This window comes from Psittacula echo (assembly GCF_963264785.1).
Source record: "Psittacula echo genome assembly, chromosome: 1".
Classification (NCBI taxonomy): Eukaryota; Metazoa; Chordata; class Aves; order Psittaciformes; family Psittacidae; genus Psittacula; species Psittacula echo.
Window position 1 is genome coordinate 164,691,408 of NC_137735.1, and position 12,353 is coordinate 164,703,760.

General features: G+C 45.5%; 1 protein-coding gene across 3 annotated transcripts in view; it reads right to left on the bottom strand.

The window, feature by feature from the left end:
* The window catches only part of PRKCQ (protein kinase C theta), a 65,229-nt gene that overhangs the window by 21,153 nt on the left and 31,723 nt on the right, over nt 1–12,353 (bottom strand). For all 3 annotated transcript variants that reach the window (XM_080622846.1, XM_080622847.1, XM_080622848.1), the window contains 3 exons: nt 11,638–11,761; nt 9,129–9,304; nt 6,541–6,714 (listed from right to left, as the gene is read on the bottom strand). In XM_080622846.1, coding sequence (XP_080478972.1) covers nt 6,541–6,714; nt 9,129–9,304; nt 11,638–11,761 — 474 coding nt within the window. The remainder of the gene's footprint in view (nt 1–6,540; nt 6,715–9,128; nt 9,305–11,637; nt 11,762–12,353) is intronic.

Consider the following 12,353-nt stretch of genomic DNA (forward strand, 5'->3'; position numbering starts at 1 on the left):
TCAGTTTGAACCCATCACCCCTTGTCCTATCACTACAGTCCCTGATGAAGAGCTCCTCTCCAGCATCCTTGTAGGTCTCCTTCAGCTTCAGATCTATTTTATTTCATGGGACAGATGGGAGCCAAAGGCCTCTCAGCCTTCTCCACCGCATTACTCAGTGAGTGTTCCCATGCAGAGGGAAAACAAGCAATGCATGTGCTCCTCACTATGCCTACTCTCATGGGGATGAGCTAACACAGGGTCACTTCTCCCTAGTAGGTGACCATAGGAGTCATTTACATAGCTATTTGCACCATAGAATCATAGAATAGTTAGGGCTGGAAAGGACCTTAAGATCATCTAGTTCCAACCCCCCAGCCATGGTTACAGATGTGTTACAGATTAAACTCTACGTTTAATTTTGTTCTCTGATTTAAAGATGTTTTTGTAGCTCTTGTGTAATATCAGTCTATCTTCTAGAGATGGCAGCATTTCTTAAAGCTGTCAAATAATTCAGTCCAGTCTCTGATCTCATGGCTTATTTTCTGTTCTCTTTTCACTGTCAGCATTTTTGACTGCATGTTGAACTGCTTATTGGTGATGCTTAGCTTTGTGTGTCCATCTACTTGGTATGAAGAATATGAATATATTCATACACATATGTAAGAATACATACGTATACATAAAGGTGTAGACATGGCTGGCAATAACTCCTTTCACTTGAGTTCTGAGATCCCAGGACCCTTCCTCACAGCTCCAAGCAGGCAGAGTATACCACTTACAGTGGTAAGTTGAGTTGCTATCAATCAGCCCTGTCTTGCAAGGGACAGTGGCTCTCCCTAGGACTTAGGGGTGTTGGTCGATGAGAAAATGAACATGAGCCGGCTGCAGTGTGTGCTCGCAGCCCAGAAAGCAACCGTATCCTGGGCTGCATCAAGAGCAGCGTGACCAGCAGGTCGAAGGAGGTGATCCTGCCCCTCTGCTCTGCTCTCGTGAGACCTCACTTGGAGCATTGTGTGCAGTTCTGGTGTCCTCAACATAAAAAGGACATGGAACTGTTGGAACAAGTCCAGAGGAGGCCACGAGGATGATCAGGGACTGGAGCACCTCCCGTATGGAGACAGGCTGAGAAAGTTTGGGCTGTTCAGCCTGCAGAAGAGAAGCTGCATGGAGACCTCAGAGCAGCCTTCCAGTACCTGAAGGGGGCCTACAAGGATGCTGGGGATGGACTCTTCATCAGGGACTGCAGTGACAGGACAAGGGGTAACGGGTTCAAACTTAAACAGGGGAAGTTTAGATTGGATCTAAGGAAGAAATTCTTTACTGAGAGGGTGGTGAGGCACTGGAATGGGTTACCCAGGGACGCTGTGAATGCTCCATCCTTGGCGGTGTTCAAGGCCAGGTTGGACAGAGCCTTGGGTGCCATGGTTTAGTGGGGGGTGTCCCTGCCCATGGCAGGGGGGTTGGAACTGGATGATCTTAAGGTCTTTTCCAATCCTAACTATTCTATGATTCTATGATCAGTATTGGGTGGGATCTTGGAAAGGAACTAGTTTTCTCAAGGCTAGAAACAAATTTCTGTGAAAATTTGAGATCACCAGACCAAAACCTAAGCAAAAAATCAGATTTAGGAAACAAGTATTTTATCAGCTGAAAAATAGGAGGGGAAATGTAAATGTTTTCATTTTAAGAAGTCAACTTTTTCCAGGACAAAGTGCAGACTTTCAGACATCTCAGGCAAAGCTGAATGCATTTTGGGCTGATTTCCCTTACAGCCGGACAAGAAGAAGGCAATAAGAATATGTGTATTGAATATATTGATCAGCTATCACTTAACCCCATGCTTATGAGCTGGCCCCCTCTTTTCATTGCCAAAACACTCCAGCTGTTCCCACCACATGGGCTGACACAACCAAGAAGTGTGTTGTAAAGACTTCCTATTTTTGATATTGTAATTACAGCTGCTCACACCTTCTCTGGCAGAACCTTGTTGAAATCCCCAAGCTCTGCTGAGGCGCTGCTATTTCTACTGAACCATGTTGAGATTTTGGCCAGGACTCAATGAGACCTTGCCCGTTTTCTTGCTGCTGGTTGCAAGAGGCAAAATCCTCAAAGCCAACCTAAGCTTCCCAATTCTTCCCCAACTTTCCCACTGGGCCTTGAATCAGCTGTTTCCAAGCTGATGTATCACCCCAAAGTACCAGGAGGATGGAGACCTAGGAACATTGTAGCTTCAAGATCCTGTCTGCCAAATGGCAGAACACCAAGGCATGGGATGGTTTGTGCAACGGACAAGGATGGTTTGTGCAAGGCAAAAAAATCACTGCATTGCTGTATACTCTCTTATTGAGCCATCCTTACTGGTCAATGCCAAAACTAGGATGCTGACTACAAAGACATCTGGTCTGACCTTAACAGACACCTCATTTTGTAACCAGCACACCATGTTTTGTTTAGTCCATCCAACACTTTGTTGTGGTTCAGTGGTTGAAATCAAGACTTGCAACTTCACTGCTCTGCAGGATGACTTCTCCAGCAACACATTAATATCCTGCAGCCATGCTGTGGTCAGAGAGGATCCTGCGTTGCTTGGGAAGGGCATGTGGGCCTGATCCAGGGTTGCTCATAAGGTCTATGGCACAACTATGCAGTGGAGCTGAACGTCAAATAGGTGTGAAATGCACATGTGCCAACCCACACGCTCTGACTCACGTCAAATAATTCATCTCTGTCCCTCTAACAGCAAGAGAAAGATAGAAGAAAACTGAAATTGCTCTTGGAAAATTTTGCAGGAATTGTAGTTTCCTCTGAGGAGACATTTTAATGGGAAATTTCCTAAAAATACTCATGGATAACACTTCAGAGCCTAAGGATCTTTGAATTTGGATCACACTCCGTATGTATAATCCTTTTCTCCTTCCTGCCAATGTAAGAGATTTTGAAGTCGGTCATGTAAAAATGGCTCACTACCAGGATTTGAAAAGACAGAATACATTAGTAAGCAGAAAAAAACCTGTTTCAGTAAGACTTGCTTTTAAATTGTAATAAAGAGGACTTCTCTTTTGGGTTGAGGTAGTGTTCTCTGGTGCTTTTTTATGCTATAAGCCAAAATGCCTCAAGACTTCATTTGCATTTAGGTAAAGGGTGCGAAGTAAATGAAGTAAAGTAGCAGAAACAAAAGTGACTTTCAAAAAGGGAAAGCCTATTTTTATCACAGAAGATCAGTGAAATGCCAAAAGAAGAATAAAACAGAAGCACTGGGATGCTACTCACTGTTTTGGCATTACTAATTTTGGGATTTCATGGAATTATAAACATGTTTTTCCTCCTCTCGAACATAACAGTGTTCCTTTAAATCTAATACAACAGAGTAACTCTCTGAGCTTGTTAAAATTCACACCATATAATTGTGTTGGCCGAATATCTGGATACAAAGGTGACTGCAGTGAAATAAAACAGTCAAGTTCAAAATCAGATTGGAATTTTCTGCCTGGATTTATTCTAGTGTAGAAAAACATGACGAGTATTCGGGGTTTCAAATGCACTGATTGTTCAGCCTATGCAGGAATACAAAGGAGCATTAGGTGTCCGGTGCCTTAGAAAAACCAGTCTGAAGGGCTGTCAAGCTTTATATATCTGAGCATTCACAGATAACCTGGGCTGAGGCCAAGAAGAAACCTATCCCAGAGAACTCACAACAGATTATGTGGCTTTTTTTTCCCCTCTGGAGACGTGGGGTTCTTGTTTCAGCATAGGAATGGTCCTGGTTTACTGTCCTTTGCAGAGGCACTCAGTACCTGAAGCAGCTCAGAAACCTTGCAAGGCAAAGCATTAGGGATTCAGAAAGGCATTGACACATGCACTTCTGTTTGAAACTACTTTTCTGTCCAGTGAAACTTTAAAACAATACCAATGCTTCAATTGAAAATTGAAGTTTTCAATACCAACGTCCAGAGAGGGGCTGTACACAGCAGTGCCCTGGCTTCTAAAATGACTGTTCTAAAAGGTACTATGACTGCAGCATGTCCTTTGAGCCGTGAAAGCCTGTCCATGGCTTGTCACAGCTCTCCCGCTCTGAATGACTTTCATGCATTGAGCAATCGCCTCTTGGCTTGCAAAGGTCAGAGGAGAAGAACATAAGCTAGAAATCAATCAAACCGAGCACCTTTGGCCAGGGCACCCACATTGCAGCTTCTCTATCTGTGAACCTGAGGGCAAAATGGAGAGATCAAATAACTTTAAAGTGGCAGTGGTGACTTGGGATGAGATGGATGCGAGTTCTTTCACTATGTCAAGAGAGCAATACTGTGATGCTGCCCATGAGACAGTGTAGGAAAAGATCACTTGGGTTTTTGAGCCTGGCACCCATGAGTTTTTCAAGTACTCATTGCTTTTCCATCCTGCAGGTTTTCCTTGCCTCAGCCACCACGGGAAGCACAGTCACCCCCTTAAATGGTCAGTAAATCCCATCTGGCTCCGTGTGGTCTCTCATCTTTTTGGTCTCATGAGGGATGTGAACACTTGCATGCCACTTGCCACTACTGCATCCATCCCCAACCGGACCTTCAGCTTCCAGACCAAGGTTGGACCAGGCTGGACCATAGACAGCACAGTTCTGCTGCTGCAGTCAGTGGCATCAGTCCATGTCCCCAGGAATTACAGGCAGCACAAGCATCTCCCCCTGGAGTGTAAGTTCCCTTGTAGAGCTGTGACAGTTGCGAATATTTTGTCTTTTTAATTAAGTCTTGATTTCCTTTGCTTTAGGATTGGGTCATTTATATTTTCCCCTGAAGTCTAGGCCCCGAAAAGGGAATTAACTTCTTTCCTTTCCAGGCAATGATCCATTCCCAGGTCATGCTGTCCTCACTGATAATCCCAAAGGGGTTAAACGTGAACACCTGGTCTCAGTGATACATCACCTATGGCAGGCTGCTCCCAAGCATTCCCTGCTATAAATTTAATCTGTCTTTAAACAGGTGCCGCATCCCTTGGACAACTGTGACCTACTGCAGGGGTTATATTTGTGCCTCCTGACTCTGCAAAAGCAGTGAGCCTATTGCTAAGCAGGTGCTAACCTCACACTGAACAGTGTTTTGTGTCACTAAACCCTGGGACTGAGCAGGGACTAGGAGCATCCACACAAAACCCTCAACAAGCAGCCTTAAGAGAGTGGTATTGCCCTGAATCTGAGCTCAGGGACAGCAAGCACCTCTCAGGAACAGGATGGACAGACAAGACAATCTCTCAGATTTCCTTCCATTGTGTTTTCCTATGCCTTGTGTGCGTTTTAGCATTAAGGTGACAGATTATCGCTGTAGGAAAGGCTCTGGAAAGCTCATCTGTTGGTGGTTTGTTGCCACATAGAGCCATGAAGATACACATATGACTTAACTGTCACTTCAATTTTGGTTTGGAGTCCTAAGTGGGATTTCAGGTGAAGATGCTTTGTGTTACTCCTCGGAACCTCAGTCTTCACCACCAGTGGTCCTGCATGAATTAGGAAGTCTAATGCAACTTAACAGTAATGGGGGATAAAGAAGATTCCCAAAGTGAATGACAGCTTGTTTATTCTCCATAACCAGGGTTTCTTGAGTTAGCTCTGACTCACTGCAGCATACTGCTTCATGGTCTAAGATGTTCTGATAACCCCGTGTCCTGGTTTAACAGTAGCAGTCATTTTTTTCTCCTTCTTAGTAGCTAGTGCAGTGCTGTGTTTTGACTTTCGGCCTGGGGATAATACTGATAAAGCTGATGTTTTCAGTTGCTGGTCAGAATGTTTACCCTGACCAAGGACTTTGTGAGTCTCATGCTCTGCCAGGGAGGAGGGGAAGCCGGGAGGAAGCAGGGATAGGAAACCTGACCCAAACTAGCCAAAGAGGTATTCCATACCACAGCACGTCATGCCCAGGATGTAGAACTGAGAGTCCCCGGAAGGGCTGGATCACTGTGGGGTGGGGGTGAGGTACCGGTTGGTGAGCGGTTGTATTCTCTTCCTTGTTATTTCCTTTATCATTATTACTATTAGTGGTAGCAGTAGTGATTTGTGTTATACCTTAGTTATTAAACTGTTCTTATCTCAACCCATGGGAGCTGCATTCTTTTGATTCTCCTTCCCGTCCCTCCAGGAGCGGAGGGAAGAAAGGTGGTGGTGGTGGGGAGTAGAAACTGCGTGGTTCTAATTTACTGCCTGGGCTTAAACCACGACACCCCGGTGTGGCCACATCTGCACCCTTGGCTGTGAATGTGGCCTTTGCATGTCCTCAGCCCAGGGTACCAGGACACAGATTTTAACAGTGGGTCTCTGCATAGCCTGGATCATCAATCAGTCCTGGATTCCATCATCCTCCAATGCCCCACTCTGCACCCAGGTTAATGTGGGCAAGGCAGATGAAATTGCTGGAGCCGCTTCCTAAGTGATTAACCTGAAGCTCCCCTCGCTTAGCACCACTTCATGTCCAAGCTGTTCCCTAACATCTAGCAGACTTAAGCACTTCACCAAGTATCCGTATTTCAACAAAGCACCCTCAGCCCATAGAATTAGGTGTCAGATCCTTGTCTTACCTTGGTCTGGAACGTACAGAAGACATGAGTCAGGAATGGGTGCTCCCAAGCTAAGGAGAGGACTCTCTTCTCCACCATCGTACATTCAACATCATCATCCATGAGCACCACATCCTTCTTCAGGGCTTTCACAGCAAAATACTGGTCTGTGCTCTTCAGCTCAGCAAGGAACACCTATGGTGGAAACAGCTGCTCAGAAAGAGTGATGCTAACCTCTCAGAGCTGGCAACACAACCATATGAGTATAGGAGCTGAGCTATGGGGAATTCACTAAGGTAGACCTTAAAAAAGCTGATGCTTAAGGCCCAGTTCTGACCTTAAGACCATGTAGACATTTAGTTCCCCACACCCAGAATAGCTTTATGAAGCTGAACCCTAGGGAGGCCTTGGTGAATACAAGAGCAGGGGCTACATGCCCATATGGACAGGACATGTCAGAGAGCAAACACTTCTGATAACAGAAACCAACTTCATGCAAATGCTCTTGAGATACATTTCCTTTTTTATGTCTTCAAATAACAAAACACAGAATCTTGCTTTGTCAACATGTGAAATGCAAATGCCCTGCACCAGATCCTCAGCAGGTGTAAACTGATGTCCACCGTAGTTAGAATGATCTAAATCAGATGCAACTTTCTCCTCTTCCTCCCAGATGCCTGAGTAAAAGGGATGGGTCCTCTATGCTTCTGCAGAACTACTTCTCTGGGAACAGCAAAACACATCCCAGAGGAGTTAGGACCTCTGTCTGGTTTTATGGGCAGGGAAAATGAGACATGGAGCAGCAGAGAAGGGGCTCCTAGGGACCAAGGAGCAAAGACGTTTCCAGTTCTGTGCCTTTATGCTGCCTGTTGACACCATTTCTCATAGACTGAATAAATACACAAGACACATCAAAGGGGTCTCTGAAGTTCTCTCCCCGACACTATTTACTGAGTAAGCTCAGACATGTTTTACCTCTGACAAAAGCTTTATTTACCCTTTTGGCTACTGCTGCATTTCACTTTGTAGCACCAGACAGGGAGCGGAGTTTAGAGCCTCCCTTGGTCTCTGCACTGACTGACCAGACATGCTAACAGTGCTGATGCTGCAGGCACCCTTTTTACCCCTGTTTTTGTGCATGGCACTGCTCTCCTGAGGAACACAGTATATTTGTGACTTGTGCAGGGACTTCCAAGGCAGGCAATGCTATCCCCACTCATGGAGAGAGGACTTCCTCTGGCCCTCAACTTCCCTGGTCCATGCAGAGCTGGAGAGAACCCTCAGGCACTCAAATCTGCACACCCTATATGGGGAAGTGAATCTTGCTCCAAGCAAATAAAGGCACCAGGAGCAACACCTACACAGGAAACTTGTGGGTGAGGTTTGTTGCAGAAGGGCATGAAATAGCCCATCCACACCCACATGGTGCACTGCAGAGAGATGCAGAGGCTTGCAGAGTCCACGTTAACAGAGAGGGCTAAGGCCAGGTACAGAATCTGCATCAGTGAAGGCATTCAAGACTCGACTAGACAAACAATGGAGCAGACTCATCTGATTAGACTTGTTTTGAGCAGCAGGCTGGATTAGATGACCTTCAGAGGTCCCTTCCAACGTGAATGCTTGCATGACATCTATTGTCTTGAGTCTAATGTCTGGGATATGGATTTTGGATGTATTCTGGCTCAGATCTCTAAATGAGATACCTCAGCTCTGCTTCCCATGCAAACTGTAGTCATGCCAAGTATTTCCAAGTATGGAAAGCCAACACAGCAAATATTTCACCAGTTTAAGAACTGGTGAAAACAACCTAAGCCAGTTTAAGAACTGGCTAAAGCAGTTGCTCCAGCTCACTTAGCAGGCAAAAAGCAGCCCTTCTTTAAGGCACGGTTTCTACCTTGGAAAGATGTGAGATATGAGCAATACATAATGATACACATTCTCCTTATTGGCTGCAAAAATACAATGGTGAGTTCCTCTGAAATTGCTTCCTGCAGCTTTATGCAGGCACTGAATAACATGAGTCCCCTTCCAGGGGACATCTGGGAGGAGGAGGAACAATCCACAATTCATCAAGATTAATGAATCCACTGAAAACAGGTGGTTCTTGTTCCAAAAGCACAAATTCTTGGCTGTTACAAAGTTTGCTTTATGTTCCAGCGCAAACTGAATGGGAAGACGGAGTTGGAAAAGGCCAGTCAGTATTCCCAGCTGGAGACCTGCTGCTCCGGAGAGGAGAGGCGATCCACACTTAGCTTCCCAGCTAATGCTTTCAACTCCCTCTGAACTTGCTCAGCTAAGCCAGCAGGAGAGGGACAGCATGGAGATCTTCCTTTCACTGGATATCCAGGCCACATCAACCTGCACAGCAGGGGAAGGTGCAGCTTTATTTGGCTGCTTTCCTCTCCTGCCATGGGCACTCCTGAAACAGCAACTTATTGGGGCAGAGGGAAGATCTTTGTCTGAGGAAAGAGTCAGCCATGCCACACCAAGGGTTCCTTGGAGTCTTGGAGATGCTTTTTCCTATGTGGCCCTCAAACCACATGCTATTTAGCGCCATAGAAAGCAATATACAGACGCATTCAATGGTGTCTCAGTCCCCTGATGCTTACCTTGCCAAAGCTGCCCTTCCCCAGCATCTTGTGCAGGACAAAATCCTCAATGCTTAGTTTTAGCTGCACTTGATGCTCTTGCTGCTCCTGGGGCTGTTCTCCTGAGTCTGACTCTATCAGAGATTCCCCTTTCATTGTGCCCTCCACCGGAGACTCCCAGGAGATGCCTTGTGGCTCTGCAACACACATCAAAGCATGCAAATAAACCCCTGGAATGAGTGGAAAATCCCCAGAACACTTACAGGCATTGTGCTTAGTGTCAAAAGGGTATTTCAAATACACAGTGGCCACATCTACTAAGTAGATTGGATCTGCTCCCAAAGTTTACTCCAGTGTAACTCCACCTTTTTCAGTGGCATTACTCCCACTTTACAAACTCCTTCATCTGTCTCTTTGTTTTATGGCAGCAAAACCATGACATTCATTTCTGGCTGCCTGTGTACTTCAGTCCTCCTTGCTCATTGCTGTTATGATGCGGTCCCATTTTTTCAACGTCTTCTCAAGACCCTTGGCAAAGCAAGATGAAAAGATGGAACAGCATTTTCATACTAGGTGCCTACTATGGATGCGAAGCTCTGATCAAGTATTCCAGCTGTCCTGGAGTAGAACTACTCAGATTTTCTTCACTACTATATGCACTTGGATATATGTGAACTTCTAAGATACCCTGGCCATTACTGGATTTATCCCATGCACTGAAATACACACTGCTGTAGTGTTCTAAATTGCTGAACAGCAAGAACACTACCCATCGGACAAATAGACCCACATGTAAAACAGATGTGAAACCATCTGGAGCTTTACTGATTCATATCAGCATAGCCAGTCCTACTTGTAGAAAAGAAAGTAAGCACAGAGGGGGATATAATTTATTTCCCCCTTGGGGGCCAAAGTGCGCTATCCCTTGAGCTCAGATAGCACCAAAACCAGCCTCTGGGGCTCGGCAGCCTGCTGTTGCACAGTATTAAACCCAGAGCACTGGTATAAAGTGGCTCTGCCATGCTTTCACCAGTGCTTTCTGACATTTTGCTTTAGGTCCAGTTTCCAGGATATTATCTTCAGACAGGATAGTATTAACTTGCACTAATAGCAGCCTTCCAGTACCTGAATGGGGCCAGAGAGGGACTTCATTAGGGACTGTAGTGATAGGACAAGGGGTGATGGGTTCAAACTGAAACAGGGGAAGTTCAGGTTGGACATAAGAAAGAAGTTCTTTACTGTGAGGGTGCTGAGGCCCTGTCACAGCTTGCCCAGAGAAGTAAAAAATGCTCCATCCCTGGCAGTGTTCAAGGCCAGGTTGGACAGAGCCTTGGGTGACATGGTCAAGTGTGAGGTGTCCCTGCTCATGGCAGGGGGTTGAAACTGGATGATCTTAACGTCCTTTCCAACCCAAACCATTCTGTAACTCTACAATTCTATGATGCTATGATTAAGAAAGCAGGGCCTGTGCTCTCAGCTTGACATTTGGGGTTGCAGCTGAAGATCCACTGTCTCAGTCCTTGCTAGGCTTAAGTACTGATTCACTTGCACTCTTCTTTCTCCCTTCACGTTCTGGTAGATGCATTTTAAAGCTTGTGGGAGGCCAAAACCCATCGTGTCAGTACCATCATAGGGCTGCTGCAGTCACAGGACAGTGCTTGGAGGGGGACCATGAAGGTGGAGGGATTCTGAAATGACCATTTAAGTGGGTCACATGGGTATAATGAAAGATGGCGACATTTTTGCTCCTAATATTCAGAGTTCTGTGACTCAAACAAAGTTTGTCTGACAAAGCAGACAAACAAGGCATTTCCCCAGGAGACTTTTAAGTTTTGTTTGAGGCCACTGAGCCCCCAGTAGCTTTGTCCAAAGTCTGTTAAAGCTTCTCCCCAATCTCTCATTCACCCTCCTAAACATTTGTTCTTGTAGCACAGAGGCCCTGAGACCAAGATCAGCTCCTGGGCAATGAATGAATGAATGAATGAATGAATGAATGAATGAATGAATGAAGTGGGAATCTGTCAATGGTTTTCAAAGATACTGGATGTCAATCCACAACCGAAAGCACGAAATCAGAAAGAGAATTGGCCATGGTGATCAGAATGATTCCCAATCTCCTGTTTAGAACTTGTTTTTTCTTTAAAGTTCTCAGATTTTACAGTTTATGAGTTCCCAAAAGGGAACAAACATATTTTTGCCAGTGGAGGTATGAGATGTGCTCAAGCACTGGGTCAGAAAAAGAGTTTAGGGGTTAGCTGAATGAATGAAGGTTGGTGTCTCACTTCACTAGAGGTTGGATGGCATGGAGGAAATGCTGGTCTATAGAGAAGGAATCAGGCTCGGATCCTATCTGCCATGCCCAAGTGATGTTGTCAGGAAGAGTTATTGCTATCCTGAAATGAGAAAGGGTATGTCTTGCTCCGGGCTGGAAAGATGCATGAAAGAGTCACTGGCTAATAAATTCCTTTGTCACCTCTACATAACCACGGACCAAGCAAAAAACTTAACAAAGCTCACTGCCCCATATCACCTTTTTTTCCTGTTGTAGATGCTGACAATGCCTGAAGCGGTGTCACCTCCTTTACAGTAACTGGGAAGCCAATTTCAAGAGGTCCATCCCTGGAGATCTGTTCAGTGTCACGCTGACAGCGAGCCTGGATTACAGAACACAGCTAATGTCATGGTTTTGACATTTTGAACCATGTGTCATGTTCATTAAATCACAGAGTGGTTTGGGTTGGAAGGGACCTTAAAGATTATTCAGTCCCATGCCCTGCCACAGGCAGGGACACCTTCCACTAGAGCAGCTTGCTCCAAGCCCCTGTGTCCAACCTGGCCTTGAACACTGCCAGGGATGGGGCAGCCACAGCTTCTCTGGGCACCCTGTGCCAGCTCCTCACTGTCATGGAATGGACTCAGTCAGAGATCAATGTGATCAGACAAAGCCATTTATTATAGAAAACTAACCCTTTATATACTATTTCTTAAAGTTGTTTGCACTAACTTGGCACATTGTGATTGGATACATATCTGTGAGGCCCTTAACAACTAACATATAATTGGTTAAGCACAGGTGTGAGAACCTGACCTTCAAAGTTTTCCAACAGTCCTCAAGTTATTAACTCAGTAAATTCCAGCTCCTTTTTATCTTGCTGGGATTCTCACTCCCAGTGTCTCGCTCCCATCCTCCTTCACCTTTTGTTGTTCCTTGGTTCATGTCGAACTCCACGTAGGCACTTGCTGATC